The 27,827-nt window shown below is 42.1% G+C and overlaps 1 protein-coding gene across 2 annotated transcripts in view; it reads left to right on the top strand.

Annotated features, from left to right (window-relative positions):
- The window catches only part of mafb (v-maf avian musculoaponeurotic fibrosarcoma oncogene homolog b (paralog b)), a 51,643-nt gene that overhangs the window by 6,956 nt on the left and 16,860 nt on the right, over positions 1 to 27,827 (top strand). For both annotated transcript variants that reach the window (XM_050073136.1, XM_050073137.1), the window contains exon 2: positions 1,700 to 1,770. In XM_050073136.1, the coding sequence (XP_049929093.1) occupies positions 1,700 to 1,727 (28 nt within the window). In that variant the 3' untranslated portion in view covers positions 1,728 to 1,770. The remainder of the gene's footprint in view (positions 1 to 1,699; positions 1,771 to 27,827) is intronic.

Genomic DNA, 27,827 nt, shown 5'->3' with positions numbered 1-27,827 from the left:
CAAACAGACATTGATCTCTTTGCCAGGCAAGGTGACCCACAGTGTTGTTCAGCTCTTCCAAAGTCTCTCCTCTCCCTTTCATTTGTACCTGGGAAAGGCCTTGACCCCACACACTGCTGCCATGTAGCAGCCCTTTGCACGTGGACCTCACTTCCCCTGTATCAAGCCTAGTGTGTGTGTGTGTGTGTGTGTGTGTCTGCTTGTTTGAGTTAGCAAGAGTGCACACAGACTAGACATGTATGTGCAAGTATGCGTGCACAGTGTGTGTATGTGTGGAAGTGTGTACATGCCTGTGTGTGTTTGTGGATGTTCCTCTGTGTCTGGCTCTGTGTGTTTATCAGGCTCTTTGTTTGTCTTCACCTATATGTGCATATAATTATGTGCAGACTGACTTCTACTGGGCTGAAACTGAATCGTCACAGCCACACCTGAGAGTCTGCTCTGTCCATGTTGATGTTTCGGAGCATTTTTCAGGTGACGGCAGGCTTGTCTCTGCTGTAGGTCTGTCACTGGGAGCTCCTATGGAGCTGAATGGGTCAGAGTCCATTTGCCCCCAGTGTGAATCGGATTACAGGGAAATGAATGGCTCGCATTGTTGCTTAAAGATGGATTGGGGGGCATTAATATACTTTGTCGCTCCTTCGCCTCATTTCGCTTTACTGAAGCCCAGCGAAAAAAGTTTTTCAGGATGATTAGTCACTCGGTTTTTAAAGCAGGTTTTCTTTATCCGCGGTCGTCCCTGACATGTGTTCATATACAGTAACATTCACGTGTGTGCATAAGTTATGTTGACACAGAGATGTGTGAATACCCCTCTGTCAGACGTGCAATGATCCTCATGAACTGACTGACCTGAAAATGTAATGCCAGCCATTTATGAACTGATAAATTTAATCTGCATTTTTGTTTAATTATTCTAAATAATGCATGCAAAATTAGATTTTTTTTTAAAATGAAAGCTGGGGCAGTTTTAATATCAAACATAATCATCAACATAATGTTACAACCTTAAAATTTATTTCAGTTATACTTTGCTTGTGAAGTACTGTGCAGTGTGTGTGTGTGTGTGTGTGTGTGTGTGTGTGTGTGTGTGTGTGTGTGTGTGTGTGTGTGTGTATGTGTGTGAGCGTGCATGTGCATCTGTGCCCAAGTCTTGGAAAATGCTTGTGAGTTTTATCCAAACTATGAAACAAATCTAAACCTTTTATTCAGATCTAATAACCGATGCCGGCTTGAATCTTTGATTTTTATTTGACTAAGCTTTTAAACTAAGTTTTATTTGTGTTGTTTGTTTGTGTTTGTGTTTGCTTTATGTAAATGTTTATATATGATTCTGAATTGTTTTAAACTTTTACTACAAATAGTTTGCCTCAACTTTAAATATTTGATAATTATACTTTGATAACATTTTATGAATTCAACTTATAGGTCAGTTTAAGAAAAAATATAAATGCCAAAGTGTGTTGTTTAGATTAAGTTGTACTGGTTTTCTCAAATTACTCTTTGCCTGTCCACAGTAATTTGTGACTTTATCTTTGCTCTCTCCATCATGTCACTTTCCTGTAAATTTATGGTTCGATTTGGAAGCAAACAACCAAACACCTAATATTCAAAGTGTGTTATGTCTGCAGCACAGTTTTCTGTGCTGTGGAATCAGAGTGTTGGTTTTATAATACATTTCTGTTTCCTGTTTTCACAGGACGTCGAGAAAATTCCTCCATCTGTGATAGAGAGCTGTGACTTCTCCGTCCCACCACCCTGGAGTCTGAGGTAACTTCTCCTGCTCTGTTTTTTAGTCTTTGACACTCCTTTGCTTTACAACGCAAATTCATTTAACACATTAAAAATGACATTTAACATTTAAAACTAATGTCAAATTAAAGTAGAATATAAACTTCATCAACAAGTTTAGTGTTGCAGATATGTGACGATCTAGATTTAATGTCTGCTGCATATTTATCAAAATACAGCATATAATGTTCACACCAAGCTTTCAATAATATTGTGTGTAGTAACTGATCCATTGCAATGAATTCAGGTACTTAATATTAGTCATTTTATATACATTTTCAAAATTCAGGATTGTACACAAAAGAAGTCAGTGTCGATTTCTTCCGCTGTGAATCAGGTTTATACCTGAGACAATTCACTTTATATTTAAAAACAAAAAGTTAGGTCGCATCGAAGCAAAATAACTGAGATGTACTACACTATAAATAAACAGCATACTGTACATTTTGAACAGAGTTGCTGCACAATTCTTAATTTTTAAAACCATTGTGTATATTTGGTTTCATAGGTGTGAGTGAAGTTGATATATGAAAATTTACATTTTCTGTTTCTTGCTTTCGGCATCCAAACAATTTGAAAACAACTAGTCAAGCAGAAGCCTTAAATCTGTAGCTCTATAACATCTTAATATTTTCAGTATTAGTATAAATCTGACACAAGTTTGTGTAATGCCTCAGACAGGAAGAAAGTCCTCTGAGTGAAATCAAAACCACAATCACTTGTTTTATATTGATTTCATTTAATAAGGAAGCACCCATCTGGGACTGCAGACACCTGGGAGGGTTTCATTATTAGATGCATTTTTTTCTCGATTCATATTTAGGCATATGAGGATCAAACGCTTCTTCAACCTTTGTTGTGTGCGATGTTATGCAGTTCTCTGTTTTGGTCTTGATTGACAGGAGGGTGACATGCACAGGGCTCATGGGATTAGGCCAAAAGTTTTGTCTTGACCCTTTGACCTCCTTCACTCTCTCAGCTCTCTCTGTGGAGACAAACACTGTACAGTATTTTTTGTTTCTGGCTGACACGCAGATGGACGGATGGTGGGATAGCAGAGGATGGCGGATGATGAAGGAGTGAGCGAGGGAAAGCGAGGGCTAGTTTATACGCTATCATGTTGCCAGTTGGAAAATAGCTGGAGAGGAGGGCTGGAAGGAAGGAAGGAAGGAAGGAGTCGAGGTAAAGTTAGGGAAGAAGTTGAGGGATTGAGGACAGGAAGGCACCTGGATTTGAATGCAGACATGCACGCCAGGGTGTGAGAGCAGGAGGAGGCGAGGGAAGGGAGGAAGGGATGGCAGGAGGGCTCCTGGCCGTGGATGCAGACAGACAGGCAGGGTAACCAGAGGCAGGCGGTGACCTTCTCTGCTGCTGGAGGATCGAAGGCTTTATTTAAAGGCCTGGTCAATGCTGGGTGCTGCTGAGGTATCAGCCTCGCAGCCAGGCGACTCATCACCACTGTAATACAACTCTCTAACCCTAACCCCCCTCCTACACACACACACACACACACACACACACACACACAGGACAGGACACTCTCTGGACACCTCAGGTTTTACACTGTACAGTCGAGAGGCTGGACAGAGGAAACTACAGCATCAGCATCAGCTAATTTTACGGTGCAGCAGACAGTATACTCCACTTTCCTCATGTGCTCAGCATTGTGAAGCACATGCTTGTTTTGCCTTTGATACACACTCCATCACTGACCGATTATAAATAGACTGCATAATGCACAGTTTTAGATGTGATGTATTGATATACAACGAGGACGGGGGTGATGAAAGAGTTAAAAAATGACAGAATGCAGGCTGCTAAGGTAGGACACCTGCGTCTGTGTGTGTGTGTGTGTGTGTGTGTGTGTGTGTGAGTGGAGCACGTGTTTGTGCGCTCGCATGTGTGTGGCTGCAGCGTTAGGACACCTGCATGCTTCAGCACTTTCTGGCTGTCAGGAGCTCTGAGGTCACAGGCAGGGGAGTGGAGAGGGCACATTAGAGGAAGCTTCAGAGCCCCCACCCACCCACCACGCCTCCTCGATCCTTCCCCCCCGCTGCACCTCCTCCCACCGCCCCAACCCCCCACTTTCCCCCTCTTCCTCCCCCGTTATCCCCCGTCATCCCTCCACCTCCTACTCGTCTTCCCCTCGTGGTGACGGGGTGAGTCGGCCACTCGCGGGGGGAGGGGGCGCAGGGACGCAAGGTGCCTCTGTGGCTGACAGCAGGCAGGTCAGGTTTTTGTAGACACGGCAAAGGAGGAAGGACACATGCGCACATGCACGCAGACACATCAAGGTGTGTGAGGGAGGAAGAAAGAGAGCATGTATTTAAGTGCTTGTGTAATTACATGAGTTGTGTATGTACACACCTTAAAAGCTTTTGCCGTTAGATGGTTGTTCATGAGAATAGGCAGAACATAGATATTAATATAGATAAAGATATCTGTTCAGGCTTGTTAATGTTCATCACATTGGACTACACGGTAATGGGAATCAAACTGGAGCACTTCTCGCAAAATACTCGAGGGAGAAAATCTGACTGATGTGTGTGTAGTCAGGAAAACTGTATTCTCATTGACACTGAAGCAAAATTCCACGATATGATTTCAGATGATAAACAATAAATCTGGATGTATATATTGAATTGTCACTTACAAAACACTGCAGCTGTGTTGGCTTCCTTTGTATTCTGCAGCGACAAGGATTTGCACCCTTCCACAGTTTGACACACTTCGCTATCCATTTACTGCCTGGGATATATATAACTACTAGCTGCTCAGTGTGAGACTCGTTACACTGATAGTGACACAGACGTCATCCCTCAATCCAGAAAATCCAAATGACAGGGCGGGTATGAACAGGATGTATGCTCATTATTAGGCCTGGTCTGAAAAGAGAGAAGCAAGTAAAATTGGGGTTTGGATTAGAAATAACAAAATAAAAGGGGGGAAGATTTTACTTGCTGCACTTGTAAAGGTACACAAAGTGAACGCAGAACAACTGAGTTTAGATTCGGAGTGTTTTTAAAAATGTGTTGTGTGTTTTCACTTTGTTCTAAACCACAGAGTCAATGATACTGGAGGAGAAAGCTGCACCCTCGAGCCAAACCTTTAAACATCAGCATGCTCCTCTTTTCAACTTGTGTTTATACACAATTTTCTCTGTGATATTTCAGTTGTTTAAGCCAAGATTGTGTTGTTTTATTCAAACATAATTAGTTGTACAGCTGTGTGTGTGTGTGTGTGTGTGTGTGTGTGTGTGTGTGTGTGTGTGTGTGTGAGCCTCAGAGCCACTGTTGTCCTCAGGTTGCGACTGTGTGTTCACAGCATGATTGAGAGAGGAACTTGTGATCAGCCGGAGGTTAGTGTGATATAATGTATTCCCCTGAATCACCGCAGCCAGCAGCCCAGGGCCTTCCTCTCGCCCGCAGCCTCCTTCCCCTTACACACTCACAAACACACACACCTTCCTCGACCCCCCTCGCGTCACCGTCCCCTCCTCTCTCCTCCCTGCGGTGACTGCCCAATGCTAGCTGCTTAGCGTTGCACCCAGTGTCTAATTGAATTCCAACACTCGGGCGTTAGCTCCTGATGCTACAGAGATGTTAACACGGCACAATACTAACAGTCCTCGGGACGTGTTTCAACACCCGGCTCCTAAAGAGAAAATTAGTGCTAAGCTCACTCTGGCAGCACATGATTTATTCAAAGCTCCAAACTATGTCTTCTGTATCCCCTAAAGGATCGTCTTTTATAGCCATGAGCGAATCAGCACTTCATATACACACATGCAGCACATGCAGAATAGGTATTGTGGCTGCGCCGTTGGTAGACAGAATGTGTGTTTCCTCTCGCTTCTCGTGCTTCTACTCGAGTATATCCATTGTCCCTTATATAAATGTGTCTGCTGGTCTCTCTGCATCCATATTGCTGGCGATGCCGTCCATCCCCTCTCCCTGACACCCTCACTTTTATTCCCTGGCCCTCAAACACTAGCTCTGGGCTTTAATGGCACATATTTCCTGGGCCCGGCTGAAACGGGATGCATCTTCTCCTTGTTAGCTTGATAAATAACCGGGCTGCTGGGAAAGTGCTGAATTTGAGCTTTCAGCCTCTATTTTCTGCTGGATGACATTAATTTTAAGTGCTGAGAAGGAGCTAACTAATACAGACAAATAAATAAGGAGGAGGAAGGGAAGGTGCAGAGGTGCTGGAGTCACTCTGCTGCCCCCCCCCACCGTTACCTGTTTATACACACGCACTCATATATGCAATATGCAAAGCTGCAGAAAATACACAATACACACAAGCTGCACACACTAAGTTTCTCAATAGATGCTTCTGTTGTTGTCCAAACTGTGAAATCATCTTGCCCCATTGTTAGTGCGACTCCTGCAGAGGTTAAATGTTGAACATGTTGCAGGTAGACAGACAGTCTCTCAGGTCGACGGTGAGATTGGCTCCATGCTTCTCTATCTACTGTCTGCCTCCGTCCCTGCTCCCTGTCTGCCCCTCTCATTCTGTCTCCTGAATTCTGTGTTTCATCAGAAAAGGAGATTAGTGTGGCAGCAAAATGGTGGCGGATCACAGAGCACAACACTATGGATGAATTGTATTTATATGAGCTTATAGAGACAACAAAACACAGATCAGGTTTGAGTCTAAGTGGCTCATTAATGGATTGCAATTTAAATATTGAGAGTAATGGAGGGAAAGTTAATTAGTGTTGTACAGAAAAGGCAAGAAAAAAGTTGTTTTCTGGCTCCAACACTGGTATTAAAGTGTGTTTAAAGTGGATGAATAAAGCGCAGTTATATTATTTTTGCATTTCTGTTTGGGTGTGCGCAGCGACAGCCTGAGAACAGGTTAATCTCCATCGTGGTTTTTATAACCGCTTCTCTTTGTGTCATCAAAATCTGACTCTAAGCTTCATCAACTGCACTAAAATTTGTCTTAGAAGAGAATAAAATATATTAAAATACAGGATAAAAGTCAAATTAAATATCTTAAATATTAATTATCTTTTCTTTTTCTTTTAATTTGGATTTTAATTTGACTTTTTTCCTGTTTCACAATTTCAAACCAAGAAAACCAAGCAGACTTTACACTGAGAAAAAGCATTTGTCACATGACAGCAGAAAAAGCACGGCAGTAAATGTGTTTTACAGCCAGACTATAAACAAGGAACACAAGGATGTCGCCAGAACATGCACAGCACTGATGATGTGAATCTACTTTCATCAGTCCCAACATGCAAAATTATACTTAAATGTTCAACTATCAGCTCCATGTCACTACACACACACACACAATTTTAAATGCTTTTATTCAGTCTGAAACATCAAACATGTATTTGGTCCGCTGCATTTACAGTGTTTTTTGTACAACCATGTAAGCTGCACACACACACTCACACACACACACACACACACACCGTACCTCAGTTGTGTATAACACAACACAATGAAGGGGCTTTGGCTTAGACACCTCATACATTATTTTAACAATGTATAGCGCGGTGAATAAAAAGGTCAGTGGTTGAGAACTGGCTCCATGTAACAATAAGATGCATGAACTGAGCACTGCAGGCCCTTCAGTCAGCATCCTGCTGCTGAACGCTGTGAGGAGGAAACACATGTGAGCTACAGTGATAGATTCCACTGTAGGCTGTGTGTGTGTGTGTGTATGTGCGTGTGTGTGTGTGTGTGTGTGTCCATTCAGTGTTTATGGGGCACCGTTGTGAAACACCTTATAACAATAGATTTACTTGGTCTATCATTATTGATTGTACATTTTTCCCTTTTGCCCTTTGCCTCACTTTGATAAATGTCTTTTATTAGGACAACATTTCGCTTTTAAAGCACATCGTGAGCTGAGACTTTGTTTTTAAAGCGACGCTTTTATTAGACCAATTCTATTTTTGTCAGCATCCGAACGCACTCCGGCTCTGCAGATGCGATGCAAGCAATGCGCGTTTCTGTTTGCAAAGCAGGGTTTAATTTCCAGGGTGTATTTATCACATGCTGTCATGTTGCGGTCACATGACCACATGAACCACTGCCAGCAATTAAGGCTGATAAATCACTCATTTACAGGAAGAGAAGGAGGGACAGAGTCGGGCAAAGAGGAAACCAGAGAGTGATAAGAGAGAGGGAGAGGAATGAATAGCCTGTACCCCTTCACAGATATTTTATTCTTTCATTTTTTTTTTAAACCACAATGTTGAATGTTATTGTGTTTGGGCAGTGTAGTATGAACTGTTGCCAGTGAGGCTCATTGACTCCTACAGGCAGAGACAAAGAGACAGATGGTAGTCGTTTGTGTGGTTTACTGTGATTGTGACCTGACTGCACTGCTTTATTTACTGTTGGAAGTGTGTGTGTGTGTTCATGTGTCCATGTGTGCAGCTGAGTGCACGCCTGCACAAGCAAATGCATTTGTGTCATGACAAAGAAAGAGATGCAGAGACTGAACGTACACAACCGTCACTTCACTCTCTCTCTGTTGGATTCCTGCTGATGGATTTCCTCTCCGTCTAAGCAGGAGCGCACACACACACCGATGGCTCTGTGTGCAGCTATTCCACATACCAAACAATGCTGGAATTTAATTAACAGCATCCTTTATTTTTGTCACAATGTAGATGGAAATATTGTTATAATGCAGAGTTTAAATTCCACCAGACTTATGTTTTTTTTTCTTCTTGCCTTTTTGACCTGCTGTCATAGAAATTCAGACACATAACTGTGAGCCTTAGTTGCTGATAAGACACAAGTCTAAGCGAGGTCCTGGGATGTGAGCGGGGTCTAACCTGTGCAGCGTCTGTATAAGTTACATCAGAATGTGTGTTTCAGCAGCGCGGGTCAGCGCTCTGCAGAGTCTCAGCCTGCCCACTCACTTGAAAAGGGCTGATTAAAGATTCATGACAAAAAAAGGAAAAAAGGAACGCTTTTAATGGGCTGGAAGAAGACGAGGAGAGAAGAAGAGAAGAGCAGTGGGAAGGGAGACAAGCTGTGGTTTCAGTCGACAGTCTGAACTCTCATTCACTAAAGACAGCGGTCACTAACTGACTAAGGTGTCTTCACAATGAGACCATTGAGAGAAGTTGAGTCAGTCAGGCTTTCTGCTGCAGAGGGAGTATGATAACAAAAGATCAGGGATCAGCAGTTGCTCTGTTTGAGGGGGTCTTCGCTGCTTATAGTTACTCTATTTTAAATTAATATCTGAGTGTGTGTGTGTGTGTGTGTGTGTGTGTGTGTATTAATGCTATATTCAACAGAGGCAGGACCCTGCTGTCCGCGGTCTTACCACTACTATAATTATGAAAGCGACTGGAGTAGCTATTCTGGGGAGAGAAATAAATTGTGTACACTTTAACTGCACCAGAATACAAAGTCAACACTGTGAGTGTGTGTTTTGTGTGGTATGTGAAGTATTGCCAAAGACTAACTAGCATGGGAAACTCTTTCATTTTGTCAGCGGAGAGGACAGACAGTGTGAGTCTCTACATTCTCTCTGATCTTTGCTGCCTACTTGCTTTCTAGTAATGTAAACTGTATGCTTTGTAACATGTTTTTTATTCTCTATGAAGAATGTTTATGGTGTTTTAGGTTTTAATTCTTGTCATGCATTATGCTAATTATTATATTTCTGCCTTTTTTTTATAGTGTTTTTAATCTTCTTACTATATGATCAGTAAGGTCTTCTATTCAAGATTGTAGTTTTATTATTGATTATTTCTATTAATGAAATGTAACAGATGGGAGCAGTAGTGCCTGAGGCCTTGTGCAGTGAATTTCTTTTGATTTACCCCCCATGCAGAAGTTACCACCACCCTCTGAATCTTTTTTTTTTTCAATACACACATGTGACGTAGGAAGGGTGCTATACCGTCCTCATCTCCCTCTTTCTCTCTGTCTCATGTGCTATGGTTAAAGGTTGATACACGTATGGGGGCAGAGAGGGAGGAGACACCAGGGAAGGAGGAGCAAACAGGCGAGCATGCTCACTTTTGTCATGTGTGCACATGCCTGTACAAATCGAGGGGGGAAAGGGGGCCACATCGGCTCCATGTACACCCTCTCTCTGTGTCTCTTTCTTCCATTCAAACACGTATGTACACATGTACAACTTTTAAAAAGTGGTGGTGAACGCATCCTGGAAAATGTATTTTTACAACAGGCCTAAGGCGTCAGACTGTAACACGTCATGTTTTTGAAGTAGCATAATTGTCACAAAATGCAACCTGCCTGTTTTTGCTCCGAGTAATAAATCAAAAGAGTTCATCACACACGAGGATGCTTGTATACATTATCGATAATCCATGTTTAATGTCGCACACGGGGTGATTGTGTGAATACGGAATTTGGCCACAAGCTTCGTCGGGTCTGTTGTATAATACTCATACGACACATACATTAAAGAGATCGTGGAGCATCACAGAAGTCACACAGCAGGTGTGAGCAATGGACTATGCAGTAGTCTTTAACTACATGTCTATGTCAGTTCTTCAGTGTGAAAAATGCAAATATGTGTGCTATTTTCTGCATATTTTCTATCAGTTTCAGTTTTAGTTTAGTTTATTTAAGAAGGAGCAGTGCAAATTAATAAATACTCATGGGTATAAAAATGCCAGAATTAGCCAAGAGGCTATTTATCATCTGTAGTCCCTTGGCCAAGATACACAAGGCTACCTAAAATACAACAAAGCACAGAAAACAGGGCATAAATTGATACTTGTTACATCAAAAATTATCAATTGGAAAATGTTTTTAAATACAATATGTCAAAATTTCAATTAACAGAAAGCATGTTTAAAAATTTCTGTTTCGTTTTGGTGGTGCTGGTGGGTGCATCGCACTGTTCCATACTGTAGATTTTATGTGACTTTATCTTGAGTGAATTAAAGGGCCTGTAAAAAGTGGAACGTTATTAGCGTCAGACCACCTGGGGTGAACATCTGCAGACTCAGTATGCAGGACCAACATACATCACTGTTTCTCTTCTCCCTGTTTACTGTCTAACACACACACACACACACACACACGGCTCGGCTGCATCCATCTTTTACATGCCTCTTGTCTTATTGACATATGCGCAGTTGTGCCTTCCTGCAGAGAGGGGGGCGACCTGCTTATTAAAGATGCCACAAGGTCACAGGTCAAGTACAGGTTCTGCTCTTCTGGTCAGCCCGGGTCAAAGGTCAGCAGGTCAGCGTCAGAGGCCAGGATGATCACAGCTGATTGGTTCATCACAGTGCAGCTCACCAGTGATTCAGAATCAAAGTGTAGGATGATTTTTGTTTTAGCTTTGAATGATTCCTCCGCATTATTCTGCTGACTGCACGAAACCTTTTTATTTGTTTATCTTATTTCTTATTCCTACAGTAACTATTCTCCTTTGAATAATTAGATGTTCTTTTCATGTTCTATTAGGACTGCTTTTCCCTCACTATTTTTTCATCTTCAAAGTGAAAGCTAAAATAGGGCGATCATTGCAATTTAATTACTACAAATCCCTTTGTGAATTTGTTCTTGTGTTTGTTTACATGGATAGATTTGCCGCCTTCTGCAGTTTTTTTTTTTTTTGTGTGTGTGATTCAGTGAATGTCTTTACTTTCTTGTGTCGTTCTGTATATGCTTTCTTATTTATAGTGAGTGTGTAAGTGTGTGTGTGTGTGTGTGTGTGTGTGTGTGTGTTGATGAAGTTGCAGTGGGGTTTATTTAAATAGATAAGATGGTGTTTTATTCCCAATCAGAGGAATCTCCTGTCGCATCTCAGTCTCTTCATAATAACCCCCGGCATTGCTCCACATCCCCCTGACACACACACACACACACACACACACACACACACACACACACACACACACACACACATACACACAGAGTATTGCAGACACTGCAATTTTTCTCTCTCTCAGGGGTAAAAGGCTTTGATAAATGAAAATAAATACTTTTTCTTCATACAAGGAACAGAAGAGGGAGAGGGGGAAATGGCAGAGAAGACAGGAGGTCTGTGACAGTTTGATGCTTCAATACAACCAAATATATGACAACTAAACACCTTCTATATCTGTGTGTGTGTCTGTGTGTGTGCACTGCAACTTAGTGCTAAACACAGATATGTCCTCAGTCATTGAGGGGAATAAGAGTGAGGAAGACAGTGATTCAGAGATGTGAGCTGGGGAAAAGGGAGATATAGCAAGTGGCCTGTAGGCTGACATGTTAACTGAGTTACAGTGAGAGGAAAAAAAAGCAGCACAGCACATGATTTAGAGGAAACAGGTTCTCCTCCCTCATCTGTCTGTTTCTGTGACTGCAAGGTCACGTAGACGCCTCCCTCTCTTTCCCTCTCCACCTTTGTTTCCCTCTGCTCCTCCGGACCTCATTTCATTCAACACTCCCAAACCTCCGACAGCTCCATAACTATAACTCTCCCCTCCCTGTCCTCTCCTCCTCTCTTCTCTTCATCCACAGCTAAATGACTCTGTCAGAAATAAAGAGCACTTATCTTATCTACTGCCTCCACTCTGCTGTCTCGATCCCTGTCGACGTCACACACACAAATACACACACGGGAAAAAAAACCCCAACAACTTAGGGACAAATCCCTAACAGACACATTACACCAACAGACGTGTATCTTTTATTATAACTATTATTGCAGTCATAATGACTTTCCTAACCCATACTCAAAACCTTTTTTATTTTCTCTGCCTGTGTCTTAATTATTCCCCTCAGATGGAAGACTCAGTCTCGTTCAACAACATTTCAGCTTGTTGTACTGACTCAAAGTCCTCAGCCACCTGCCAGAAAGAAAGACATGTCAGCCCACAGTGTAGCAGACAGACAGGTAGATGGAGGCTTGACAGAGGACAGGTGTCCACTCATTCTGTTCTGTCACCCCCCCCCCCCCCGTCTCTCCTCTTTCTCCTCTTCCTCTCCTGTCATCCCCTCTCTCTCTCCTCCCTGTGGTGGAGAGGCATCTACAGCTATCTGCAGCCCGTGGAGGGCTTACTGTGTGTTTGTCTTTGTGTGTGTGTGTGTGTGTGTGTGTGTGTGTGTGTGTGAGTACGAGCCACCTACCAGGCACTCAGCAGGGGGCCACATAGGGATGAGAGGAAAGAAGGAAGGATGAGGGGGTGGGGAGGAGGAGTGTGATAGGGATAAAACTCTCGGCAGGAACACACACAGTAACCAACTACACACACGCACACACCAACCCAATCGCCAGAATAAATGTTGGCATTGTACGTTTCTGCAAACCACAGCTACGTTACGTTTGTACATTTCAGATGTAGCGGATATGTTAAAACTTTTTAATTTTGTGTTGTGACAATGCTGTGGTTAATGTGTGTTTAGGTTTAGGCTTTAAACACCCAAGCTAGGAGTGCCCCGGTAGCTTACTGGGTAGAGATGCCCTGGTTTGAGTCCGGCACGAGGCCTTTTGCTGCATGTCATCCCCTTTCTCTCCCATACCCTCCTTGTCTTAAGCAGAAAATGCTTAATTTGACAGAGAAATGAAAAGAAAAAGAAATAAAACAATATCTGATTTAGTCGCTACAAACACGACTGGAAATGTCCCGGCCTCTTGTTAAAAAATACCTGCTTTTGTTATGCTATTGCGGTCTATTGCTTGGCAGCTGTCTCGTCCAGGTGTCTGGCTCCTGGTGACAAAACTTTGCTCATATACATGTAATCTGAACTACGTCATATGAATTAAATGTACAGTTATAACACATCTGTGGTTTGCAAAAATGTCCAATGCCAACATTTTATTCTGGGCAACTAGGGTGCACACACACACACACACACACACACACACACACACTCAGTTCAGCCCAGCACATGCTCCAACAATCGGTCTTCCTGAACACTCACTAACAGTCACGTTACAGAGTGCAACATAGATGCACATTTTGATCAGCATGTATTGTGATGACTTGGCCTTTCTGTTACCTAAAAGTGCACACACACACACAAAGTTGTCCTGCCAGTGAAGTTCAGAGGGATCAAAGGTCACGAGTAAATTCCATCGACTGATCCATCTGCACGTGGAGGTTATGCATATGTTTATTGAACCTAGTCCAATTTGGCCACCTCACCTGAGTAAATTAACCTGAAGTATTTGCATACTGTAATGTTCAGGATCGCCCTTTGTTGGCTGTGCCTGCGTAGCCAGAAAAGCAGAGAGGGAAAGGAGGGAAAGAAAGGGAATGCGCTCGCTCCGAGCAGATAGTGGATATGTGTATGCAAGGATGCTTAAGAGACGGAGAGATGAAAAGAGTGATAATTCTCCTGCTACCCTGAGGCCTCTCACAGCCTTGCGGGCTCCCTATAGGTCCCCTGACGCATGCCTTAGCAGAAAGCCGGGGCCCGCTAATTGGCCCCTGTGATAACACCAGAGAGAAAGGCAATGTGTGTGTGGGAGAGTGTGTGTGTTTATGTTTTGGTATTACAGCGCCGCTGAAAGCTTATATTTTCTACAAGTAATAATTTATTGGTTTGTAATTCTGCTTTGAAGGGTGTTTGATTTGTAAGCTGTGAGGACATTTATTATGATCTGCTAGCTCATTGAAGTCGGAAGCCACTGAAAGACAATTAAAGCATATACACTAGTTCAAAGCGCTGCTTCAATCTTTAAACAGCTTGTTTCTCTCTAATTGTTTCATTATCTCAGTGTGCTTATTAAATGTACGATAATTGTTAATTACCACATGAGGATTTGTAAAGGATTTGTCTTGAGTATCAAAACAAATTAATTAAACTGAACACATTTAAAACAACAGCAATGATAACAGCAGGTGCAGTGTGTGTGTGTGTGTGTGTGTGTGTGTGCACATCCACATTTCCAGTGCTATGCTTGTTTGTTTGAATCTCTTTGTTTAATTGAGATTCATAGGAGGAATTTAAATGAGATTCAAATGAGATTCATAGCTAATTGTAGCAGCACAGGTAATATGCAGATAGATTTAATGATGATTCAGTGTATCTTGCAGTCTAACGAGAGTTTGATTAGACCATTGGAAGACATTGGCTGAAATCATTACAGTGGCCTGAGAGAAAAGCAGCAGACGGAGGAACTATTGTTTAAAGGCCTTTAAAGGGAAATAAAATGTTTGTTTTTTTCTTCTTAAATTACAGTTTTCCAAAATGCACTTTTAAATGAAATTTGTAGACATCCATACTTTGTCCTACAATATGGTGCGTTCAAACCAGGAGACAATAGAAGCGTCTGCAAAATGGATGTTAAAAAGTAGACTGGATCATGTGACATGTCAGGTCTTGGGAAAGTGTAACCAAAGATTATGTTCAAGATAAACTCCTCCGCTGAATTATCTCAAAGTGAGCACACTGTAACTGTACATGTGATCCCATACACTCACCAGTTTAATCTGTGTAAAATCCAGCTGCTCACGACAGCTGGGACATTATAAGTAAATAAAACGCAGCTCCTGAGCTTGCACATACACGCATGCACACACGTCAACACTTATTCTTCTGTTGCCTTCTGTACATGAGCAACGAGTCGTTTCCTTCCCTCTCTCCTGCTGTACATACGCCAGGACAGATGTGCACTGCTGGATACTGTATATTTATCTATAGTATGTTTACCATAATTAAATTGATGGGAAAAGGCGTTATGCACTAATCAGTGTGTGTGAGCGTGTGTGTATGTGCGTGTTGGGAGGTAAAGGGCGTTACATTTAAGACCAGAAATTCATGGTTGCAAAGGCATCTGGATTCTTAATACCTACTATAAAGAAAGGTACTCAAATACCCATAATTCCTCTCTGTGGGGTGCACCCATTTGTAATCCCAACTGTTAATCTTAAATAATCCCAATACTGTAAGGTTTCTGATATTACACCGTGAGGGAGGGAAATATTTCAGTTTATTACCAAACACTACTTGCACGGTCCTGACTGCAGACGACGCAACAAAGATACACACACATGTAGGCACAATCACATGCATATACACACACACACAGTGCATACACACATAAGCCATACGTTGTGCCTTATTTTGCTTACATATAGTCATTATAAGCGGACTTACATACAGCAGGTTGCACAAACACATAAAGCATAGGCATTGTGATGAGGCACACAATGAAACAAATATTCTGTGGGACTGGTTAAGGCGCAGCAGTAGGCACAAGGCTCTCCCTACTGTACAACTGCAGTATTGATAGATGCTGCAGAGCCCGAGTCTACCGTCCCACTTTATTTCAATTAGCTCACAGGAAGCAGGAAATAACCTGCAAATCAATTGTCATTTCTACGGGGCCGAGGCTGGAGGCTGAGATTCACTTTGTCCACCAATAAAAGATGATGTAGCCATGAAGAAGATTAAAGGGAAATTTCCTCCTCACGTTCTCTCACGCTGCTGTACAGTATATCATTAGTGTGTGATGTTCAATGCGTTCAAGGCCGTTATGATTATTTTATTTTTTTAAGTTTGTTTTAATGGTGTACACACTTGCTTTATCCACTGCTTAAGCAAGTGATTTCCTAGGTATCCCAGAATCCTGCTCTAATAATTCTGTGACACGTTGCTTCTGCATTGTTGTATGTCAATGTAAAATGGTGGGTAGTTCACTTATTCTTACTCCCAAGTTGTCAAATGTTGATGCTTGGTCAATAGAGTTGGGTCAATGTCCAGTTTTGCTGATCCAGACCGATGTACAAGCTTAAACCAGTTAGATTTTATGCAAACCGGTTGAATCTGCAGCATTTGTCATTATGACATGTTCTGGCAAATCAAAAAGTAGGCTACATCAGCAATCTGTACTGACGGCATCACAGCACTAAATCCAACTGTATTGCATTAGTAATAAGGAATATGACAATGTGATGAACATAAAAATAATATGTTTGTTTGTAAACAAATACAACAGTGTCTGACAGGCAATGAGCCAAGCACAGCAGTATGAAGGAGGTCAAATTTCAGCAAAGGTGCGAGGGGGAAGAGTGGTGCATGTTGTGTTCGTTTACTTGAAAGTCCCTGTGTTTTTTGGGGTGACCAAAGGAGACATGGAAGACTTAGTCTCTTAATAAAACTGCACCAATATGGCAACATTTTGGATTTGAAGCCAAAGAAAGAGGTGATCCGCGGTGCGGACGTTTAGAGCCGAACTTTTGTCAGATGCTCTGTTTCTGTTGATTCCTGAGCTCTGATGTTACGCTATACAATGTGATGAATATAATGTAAGATGCTTCTTTGCTGCTAGGACATGGTGTCATTATGTGCCACTCGGGAGCAGCCGCTGAGTCAAGTGCGTAAAATTTGGTATACCGGTCCAGCTCTTGCCGAATCCCATAAGTCAGTGGCCCTTTATATCAAACTACAGTATGACGCTCTAGGTGCCCCTCTAACGTCTTTTTTGGACGTGTCAGGGATGAGATGAAAGTTTCCGCTCATCACATGCATGTACTCATATTTCATAATAAACTTCCAACATAGGTTTAATTCAGTAGATATACTGTATGTAGATAAAGCATTTGGTGAGGTTTAGAAAAACATGGTTTGGGTTAAAATTTGTACATTTGATACTAATGTATCAAGAAGCTATGTGACATGACATAAGTAGCATACATCATGTGATATGACATACTACGTTACATAACTCAACTTTAACTCTTGCTTCATACGTGACACTAACAGTGGTCTCCTGGGTGAAAGTCCTGTGTTTGTATTATCTGTATTCCCAAGACAGACTGTCTCGCTCTTTATACTCGGTTGCTTGGAGACTCTAAAAATGACACAGCCTGGTGCATCTCATATAGATGCTAAAGAGGGCAACCGTGCATTGGTATCAGACCCCAAGGACCACTGACCCAGCTTCAGTATTTGACAAGTTGGTAGTGAACCCGTATAAGATACATTCTTTTATAATATTTAACGCCACAATAGCTGCTCTGATCTGAAGTCCTATCCATGTTTTCTCGATGTTTGCTAGGTTAGGATACACACACCACAGACTCACATTAAAATACACTCTGTCTTCATGGTGGACCCCAGTGCTTGCATGAAATCAGCCTTGAGATCACACAACAAAAATAAATATGGTGAATGCTGAACCCTTTTAATGAGCACAAAACTGTGCAGAAGAGCAGAACACCGTACATGCGCCATGAAAAGCCTTTAGTGAGGGAGGCTGAGAAAGGGAGGTCAATATGGATTGCAACCAAGCAAGATATAGTAGGTTATATGGTGTATGATCATATCAGAAAACACAGTCATGTATGCACCCCCACTTTACAGCATATCACACACACAAACACACACTCACCTGAAAACACCGGGGCGCACCGCGGTGTGATTTGTTTGTGTTGTTGGTGCAGTGGACTGAAGCGATGGAGGTAGTAACTGTTTGATGGTAGGCTTTATGGAGACACTATATAACGCCTGTGACAGTTTATTCAGTGCATGTCAGGAAGGGGGGATTTGTGACACTACAATGGCTGGGACACTCCTGCAGCCCCATGCACTTATGCACCCACCATTCACAGCTCCAGGGGGAAAAATGAATGAGGGAGATGTGAATCTGTTTGCATGTTAAATGTCATAGAGCTGTGCGCAGTATAACCCCGAAACAAGGCTGTAATTCTATAATACAACAAGTGCTAAACTCGGATACAGCGGGGATTGACAAAAATCTCACTCTTTTTAATTTTAGCTGCTGATTTGATTGTAACATCACACTCATGCCTTTGACATGCTCGAGTAGACACAAATGTCTGAAACGGTTTAATGAGAGATTTTTCCTCTGCTTCACAGCTACAGTGGCAGGCGATCGGACAGCAGACTGAGATCGTTAGACAGCACATTTTCTTTACAGAAAAAGAAATTCTGCCTTCTTTTTGCACTAACTTTTTGTCCAGCTAGTTATTCCCCAAGGTCCATTAGCTGAGTTCTCATTGGCTCTCCTCTTGGCTGGATGCTATTAGACCTGGGATTGGGTATCGAATTAGCCTGCTGATTGGGTATTGAAGGAGTGAAGACTGATGAGAGGATTTGGCTAAGCTTTCTTCTCCAAACCTCATTACTCACACTCACACTCAAAGAGAGCAGAGCTGGAAGACACATACACACACACATATGTACACACAGACGTTTCATTCCTGCTTAAATTCACACTTTTCCAAGGAAGATTGAACAACTTAAACATCATCCCACTCAACCAATCGCCTGCAGGTAGAAGACAATTCATTCCTCACAAATACACCGCTCTCTTAGCTCACCTCTCACACCTGCTGCAGACAGAGAGCATGATCAAAACCGCTAAACAAATATCTGATATGATGCATGAGCAGGTGCTGCAGAGACTGGAGACGCTGGGAGACAACCTCTCTGCACTGAAAAGAAAGCGTTGTCGGCCCAGGAGAGTGCTGCATGCAATTGGAGGCTGCTAAAGAGAGGGATGTGTGAAAGGCTTTGTGCTGATTTATGCTGTGTTTCATCCCACAATAAAGATTATGGATGATGATATTGATTTAGCCGGGGCTGTGGCCATGACTGGACTCAGGCTCTCAGGTTGGGAGAAAAGAGAATTTAGCTCATTATCATTCTCAGACACAGTGAGGAAGCCTTTCTCTCAGTGTGTGTGTGTGTGTGTGTGTGTGTGTGTGTGTGTGTGTGTGTCTCTATATTTGTGTGCCAGAGTCTTAGATCATCCTCTGTATTAGCAGCACGACTCTCCCCTCCTTTAGTGTTTGTGAAAGTGTTGAACCCCATCCTGTCCTCCTCTTTCACGAGCCAGAGAGCGAGCAGCAGGCGTTCCCAGCAGCACAGCAGAGCAGACCGGGAGGGAGGGATGAAGTTATTGACTCCACTTTGATTTAACCTCTCCTGCCTGATCCTCAGAAGCGCACAGACACATGCAGATTGGGGAATTCTCAAAATAACAGCTGCCTTCTCAGGGATGTGCACGTTAAGGATAAAAAGTCTGAATGTATTTCAGGCCAGCAATTTTGGATATATTTGTGTATATCAGTGGTGAAAGTACCGTAGTTGTATTCTGCCCCACTCCTTCAAATGTACCCTTAAACAACTCCAAAGCCTCCACACCTACATGTCACATCTTCCATATTTAACACATGCAGACAGAAAACAAAACACTGGTTTAACAAGCAGCCAGCTTATGTTTTTAAAAGTATTTACTGAACATCTACAGCTGGCTTTGCTGTAGTGACTGCATGCAGTACTCCACAGGGTTCACACACTCTCAAACTCTGAAGAAAACACATCTCATTTCTGAATCTAAATTTACCTGTGCCTAATAGCAAGCCAGCTAAGACACATAAGACAAATCTGAAGTTATGAGGAGGCACATTTCATCTCTTTTGGCATTGTGTTCTCCACACCTGCATCCGCTGCACCATACCAACACTTCCAGGACCAGTCTGTCCACTGAACCCACAGAAACTAAACCGTAACTTAAACTAAACTAAACTTATGCCTAACGTACACTGTCAGACTTTGAAAAGACTTTTAAAGACTAAAGCCTGACAAGTAAAGTAAATCTGAGAATTAGTCACAGACTATAAGATTTTGCGAAGACTACAGATCTTGGAGGATCACGATTTGCAAGACTACAACTAGATTCCCTTTGAAATCATTAATCACCCTGTTCCAGGTGGAAAATAATACACCAAACTCCCTTTAAAAAATCTCCAGAAATACAAACTCTAGAAATATAAGATAAAAGGTGTCATACGTCAAGAGTAGTCTTGTCAGTAGTGTTGTCACAATACTTCGATACAATACCTTGAAAATCCTAAATACAATTTGAATTCTTTTTTATAAAAGATAAGTAAAAGAAGGTTAAAACATGAGAGCAGTGACCTTTCTTTTTTTGGTGAGTAGCAGAACACAGCAGCATGTAGTATGTAGGCTACAGAACTCTACTGCTTCAAGATTCTACCCACCATCTACAAGGCCCTTAACAACCTGGCTCCTCCATGTGTCTCTGACCTCCTCCATCAGCACTTCCCCGTCATTGTCTCTGCTCTACTGACATTACCTTCAAATCCCCAGGAACGAGTGCCGAACCTGGGGTGACAGGGCGTTTTCAATCACTGCCCCCTCTCTGTGGAACTCACTACCAAACCACACAAAAAAATGAATTTACTGTTGTTTTTTTTATCCTACTCAATGAAAAGCATCTTTGAGGATTCTGAAAAGCATTATATATGTCTGGTGTATTATTATTATTATTAGTGTGTAGTAAACATGAACGACAGGACAAAGTGAGAAACCACAGCTGACACTGGTGCAGTGATACTGTGGAAAATGAGTACTGAAAACATTTCAAATATTCATGATTGATATGTATTGATAAATTACTATTTTTAACAAAACTAATGCATGCGTTTTTTGTCTCCTTAACTTGCTACCAGCCTCTGTTAGTTAAATGTGCTAATTTAGACAGTGGGAATAAGAGGCAAACTGTCTGAAAAATTAAGAATTCTCACTAAAATGGTTGGTGAATCAGATACACACTGGATTAATCACCGACCCTTATTCACTCCACAGCTCCACTCATTTCCCCTCCTTTTCCACACTCCAACAGAACGGAGACGTTCACGTTTTTTTGGGCCTCACCGGAGTCCCTCTATTCTACTGTCTACCCAGTTTGCTGCTTCCTGTGTGGTGCAGGAGAGACTATTGGTTAGTTATTGGTTTTTGACAATGTTCACATCATTGAACATCACTATTTGCATGAGCCAAGACTAAATATATATGATAATATTGAACATGGTTGACTTAATCAGAACATCAGGACAAGAAAAAGACTGAGCTCACCTTACATCAAAAGATCAAGATCACAGGAGCACGCCACACCTCTCGTAAAACTCTCGGGATTTTATTTCAACATTGGAAATTTGTCTGTGATGGTGAAATTGCTAGAAAAGTAATTTTTTTTTTTTAAAGATATTTTTTGGGGCATTTTTAGCCTTTAATGTATAGGACAGACAAGTGTGAAGGGGAGAGAGAGAGGGAGTGACATACAGCAAAGGGCCACAGGCTGGAGTCGAACCTGAGCCGCTGCAGCAACAGCCTTGTATATGGGGCGCCTGCTCTACCACTAAGCCACCGACGCCCTGCTAGAAAAGTAATTTGGTGTAAGGCTGGCTTAAGTAATATGTCATTGTCCCAAACTTTCTGCTGAGTTGTAGTGTACACCACATTTTAATCTTGTAGCTAAACAAAATGAAGCTAATTTCAACTACTTTTAATATTATTGGGTAGTTTAATCTGTAACAATGAATCATACTTTATAGACTGATCATTTCCTTTGTATGTAAAACCCCAACCCATCTGAAGTAATTATAAAATGGTGTAAAATGTAAAATATTTTCCCCCTTACTGTACTGAAGCAGGAGCAGACAGTATGTACAGAAGCATGAATGGTGCTACTCAAGTGAAGACAAAAACATTGTATTCATACCACAGTACTACAGTACAGCATGTTCTTGTTTGACTCGTAAATAGTCAGTAAACATGTCTCTGCACATTGTGTCGGTTTAGCTAAATACATCTACACAATGTTTAGCTAATACGCCCCTAATTTGGGACCATTTCAGATTGAAACAACAGCTATTATTACGAGTAATATCACTGAATGCTGTTTTGCTGAACGCTGTTAGAGTTGTTGAACAGGACAATAGCGCCAAAGTGCACTTCTCTTTAATTAATTACCCGCTTTTGTTTCTGGAGGCAACACACAAACACACGCGGATAATCACACACTCACAAACGCACAAGAGTTTGGTTTTTTAGAGGAAAAAGGAGGAAGTGAGGGAGAGAGAGAGAGGAAGAGGGTAATATCAGCAGGCTATCTATCCTCTCTTCCACTGGTGCATCCCAATCCTCTTTGGAAATAACAAATGCATAAAGGAGCCACAACACAAATATATCTGCCTGGCTCAGATAGATAGGGCTATGCGAGAGTTTAATACCCTTATGTAAACCAGTAACAATCAAGCCCTAACACACACCCCCACATCACCACTAAGGGGACAATAAGGAACACGCTCTATTCTCTCTCTCCAGATATGAACAGTGAGGAGTGATTGTGTGTGAGTGTGTGTGAGTGTGTGTGTGTGTGTAAGAAAGAGGAGAGGGAGGAAGCCCGAGCTGTTTTCTTCAGCAGATAGTGAACAATGCAGTAGCCCAGATTGGTTGGCTCCCTGGTGCTCGTTGTGGTGGTTGTTGTTTCAGAAGCAGAGAGTGATATAGACCCTGACCTCAGAGACCGCAGCACGTCTGATACTCTATTTCATTCATCCCTCACCATCCAGTCTTTTGATATCTCACTCTCATCCCTCTGCGCCAATTTGTTTTCATACTTTGCCTCCTCTCTCATCCTCCCTCTGCTCTTCTTTTTTTTCCTCCTTTGCTAAAACTGACGATTCAGTCGACAAAGAGAGGAGCGACACTTAAACCGAAGAGGCCATTTGTCTAAAAAATGACACTGACAAGCAATCCGAACTGAGGAAAACACTCCAAGACTGGCACATTTATCAAATTAATTTGCCTAAAATATACTGCACATATGGCAGGTTTACTTATTTTGAGATGCTCAGGAAAAGTTATTACACGCTTATGATATATCTCGACTCTCAAAAAATAAAATATAAGATGATTTTGCATCATTCCCTAACTACACACGCACACACATTTGGACCAGGAGGGAGAGAAAAAACGACAAGGCTGTCTTTTTAAAGGTGGATCAATATGATTAGTATGCCGTGCATGTGTGTGTGTGTGTAAGTGTGTGAGAGTGGGGGTAGTATAGACAGGAGTTAGGATAGCAAAGGTTAATATCATACATCAGCTGCCATCTGCATACGTCTCTGAAGGAGAAAAACACTCTTTGTCTCTGTGCTCTCAGTAGGGTTGATCGCTGTAAGATTATACACCGGCTGACATTTCACACTTGCTAGATGGAGAAAAATTTGGACACTTTCTTTTAGAGGTGTAGAGGGGGCAGCCATAACAGCTCAGCGATTTAACACAGTCTCCCTGGCAGCGTTAATCTCTCTCCTAACTAGAGGAAATATATATTGTGATATTTGAGACAGTTGTTAACAGTGTTGTTAATAAGTGATTTTAGCATGAGCTGAAACAAAAATGCTTTTCTGGTCTTCCAGGGAGCACTACTGTACATTAACACAATTTTACAGCGGCCTTCTAACGTCAGCAGCTTCTGCAGATATTCGGAGCTTTTCTACAGTTTCTATCAAAGCATAACAAGTTGCTGCAGCGGTCTCAAAGATGTAAAGAATCTGTCTTTTCACTGCAAGCTCAGCGAGACATGATCAACATCTGTAAACCAAGCACACACAGAAAGTGAAACCCAATGCAGTGCAGGGAGAGACAGACAGACAAATCAGTCTGTGCTGCATATGTGTGTGTGAAAATTGTGCCTTGTCGTTAGTGTGTACGTTGGCCGTACTTGATTGCTGTTTGTGTGTGTGCATGTGTCTTTGTGATTGCGTGTGTGAAAGCATGCCTTGAAGTTCTCCTTGATCATCAAGCTTAATGCTGCACTCTCTCGGCCATATAAGACCCTGCTAGGAAACCATCAAATATTTATACAACATTATCCCTGATCCTATAGCCTGTAAGTAAAGAAAACACTCTGCTGACTTCCATTGCATTATAGAGGTTCAGGATTCAAGCTCTGGTTTTGTTTTGGAGTTGTTACAGATTTTTTTTTTTTTTTTTGCCTTTCATCCAACGCTAGGTTTTGTTGAGGAGCACTCGAGTGGTTGTGCCGACAAGCCGCTGGGTAAATTATATAGTAAAGAAGACGCTCCGTCACAAGTGCTGTTTACAGCTCTCACCGCAGGATTTGTGACAGTTTTTGATATAGTGATTGAGAAGGAGGATGGTGGAAAAATACAGAAAGAGAAAGCGAGAGAGTATTAATTCTACATCCCAGACACTGAATGGCTGCTGTTGTTCTGAAGGCTGTTTTATGGAGCAGAAACAGCCTGATCTCTGTGTTGTTTTCTCCCTGATTGATTGCCCTGGCCTGAGGCTCCTCGGAGTGCGCTGCGTTTTGTCTGAGTATTTACTGGAATGTTGGGAGGATAAAAATCACAGCCTCAGCCATCACACTACACAGGCAGAGTGGCAAATACAAACAAACCCAAAGGCAGGGGAGGCCCACACAGACGGACAAATGGGGACACGGACGGGGAGACGCAGGAGGACATACAGCACAGAGAGACAGACATACAGTATCCTAGGCAAATGCATTTTCTGTACATGTGTCACCGCAATAACCCAGTTGAGAGATCGATACAATTTAGTGCAACTTTTTTCAAACCAGTGGCTCCTAAATGTTTTCTATCCTTCCCCCTTTTAGACACCTAAAAACATTTGACTCTCTGAATCCTAATAGCCTCGCTAGCATCTGAGCTCTCTTGTGTCTTCACTGTTCCCAACTGACTTGTATTCACACACCTTTTTTCACAGCAGACATTTTTGACTTGTCATAGCAGGAAAATCACAGGTGCAACTAGTACCATTATCAAGATTCCATTTCACCTCGTTTGAGATGAACTGCACCTAACCTGGAAAGCAGACGAGATCTAACGGCAGGCAGCAGGGGGTGGTGACGTAAGCTGCAGACAGTTTTAGCAAAGATGCTCTGTTTCCAGCAGCCTTTAAAGAATACACAGGAAGTCACAGAAATACTAACATCCTGTTACATCCATTTGTAGGCCACCTGTAGTTTGCAGACCACGTTATACCCTTTATTATTAGTAGTAGTAGATATGTTTGTTAACAGATTAAACCTTCATTGCACAACTCGAGACCAATCTAACATTAAATACTACAATAATTCAGAAAATTTGTATTTTCTGCAAAACATGCAGTTTGTGTTCAAAACTAAGACCAATCAGCTCAGGCGACAACATCCTCTGGGTCTTGCAGTTGGTGGACAGCAACCATGGCACCTAGCTCTAAAAACTGCAGCCACCTTGACTGTGTGAGTTTGCTGTTGCCCACGTGTGCATGACGTCAGAGCAAATCTGGATCAAGTCGGACACAAATACTGTATAATTGGCATACATTGTGCTGCGATTGCTGGTGAACAATTCTGCGCAGGCCCAACTTATCTTGAACGAACCGAATGATTAAAATTCAAAGCAGTCATTATTAGTGATGGTGTTGGTAACACCTGTGTTTGACAAGTTATATGCTGTGAGGTCTATTCAACTTTACTTCACATTCTTACCTTGGTCATTGAGCTCTCTCTACCGTGGTTCAAACAGAGATCAAGATCAGTTCATTATGGTAAAATAATAACAATAAAAATAATGCCCTGCCTCTCATCAGCTCTGCCTTTGTCACCCTCTCTGATGTCTCCACATTTGAGAAAGTGAAACTTATTAATGATTAATGAAAACAGTCTGTCTTCAGCATCTTTAAGGTGAAAACCCCACAATCACCGCACATCTTCCTGCCACAAAATCAGACTCTGAAACCTTTACAAACACTACAAGGGGACAGAAAAACAATGTAAACCAGTTTATTAGGTACACTTGTACAAGCTGATGCAATCCTGTATTTGTGAAGCTTTAAATGCACATTTTTGACGTCATGTTTGGAACACCGCGACTGGAAACATTATACAACGATGAAGAACTCTACAGAGCTGTTACAGTGGATTGTGTTAGATTGGACAGGTGTTCCTAATAAAATGGTAACTCAGTGACAATATCATTGGTAGGCTTCAAAAATAAATAAAAGCCTTCACAGGTTAAATTTATAACTTAGCCTCTTGCACATTTCCAGAGGGACAGCTGTAGTAAAGGTGTATGAGCCCCTCCTTTCACCGTGATATTGGACAACACACTGGACAATTTGTTTCGCCTTCCTGCATTGATTTCACTGCACACCTCTGGCGCATTCATGTTTCAAAAATGAGGAATCAGTCAGTTACAGACGTACAGAATTCTCTGGTGTCCCGCTCGGCAGTCGGGAAAGAAAAAGAAAATTTAAACAGCTCAGCCTCTGATTTCTCAAAATGACTACAAGCTTTCATTTTCAGATTTTTCAGAACTGTTGCAGGCCGTCATATCGGCGCTTATTCTGTATCAAAATATTTCCTGTGTACACGTAGGTGATGAAAACAGGAGGGTGGGCTGTTGTCAGACTGTAGGGCTTCGCTGCAGACTGTGATATGCTGTGGACAGGACAGCCCTTGGCTCTGTCTGTCAGCGTGTGAAGCCCCAGTGTGCAGCAGTGTGGGCCGAGCCGTTCAGGGTTTCCCACTGTTGCAGACCTGTCATGGTGACAGAGACAGACTGACACACTGTAGCTCTGAGAGGTCGCAGCCTTCAATCTGTCTCTTTTTTTCCATCCGGCCATTCATGTTTCTCAGTTTCTCTCATTGAACCGTTTATAGTCTCTCACCTTCCGGCCTTGGGTTTGCTTATCTTCTCCGGGGGTGTCGTGGAAACAGACTGTGGGTGTTTTGAAATTAATAATGTGTTTTATTTCTCTGTTTTCAATCCAATGTTTGAATTAATCAGCAAAAAGCATCACAATATATGCTTTAATTTGAAGGCTTGACACAATTACATAAAGTATATCATCCCCTTACTGTGATAGGCATGTTATCATTCAGCGCATATATGTGTATCTGTGTGTGTGTTTGTGAGAGTGTGTGTGTTTCCATTGTACCGTCAGCCCTGTGATGTACCGTAGGAGGGAAGTTGATTGCGTAATCCTACAAACCTCAAAATGGTGCTTGTCAGATGATAATCTGCCCACTCTGCAGATTACTGCTCAGATTAACACACAATGAACACTGGGGAGGTGTGGGAGATAACACCCCCAATTTGTGCGGCTGTGTGTGTGTATGCAATTGTGTGCACATGTGTATGTGGGCCTGTGTATATGTGCTTAAATATTTGTGTCAATTCATGTGTGCAGGTGTATTCTGTGGGCATAGTGTGTGTGTGTGTGTGTGTGTGTGTGTGTGTGTGTGTGTGTGTGTGTGTTTGT

Source organism: Epinephelus moara, chromosome 20 (genome assembly GCF_006386435.1).
Source record: "Epinephelus moara isolate mb chromosome 20, YSFRI_EMoa_1.0, whole genome shotgun sequence".
Classification (NCBI taxonomy): Eukaryota; Metazoa; Chordata; class Actinopteri; order Perciformes; family Serranidae; genus Epinephelus; species Epinephelus moara.
This window is presented reverse-complemented; position numbering and strand designations above follow the sequence as displayed.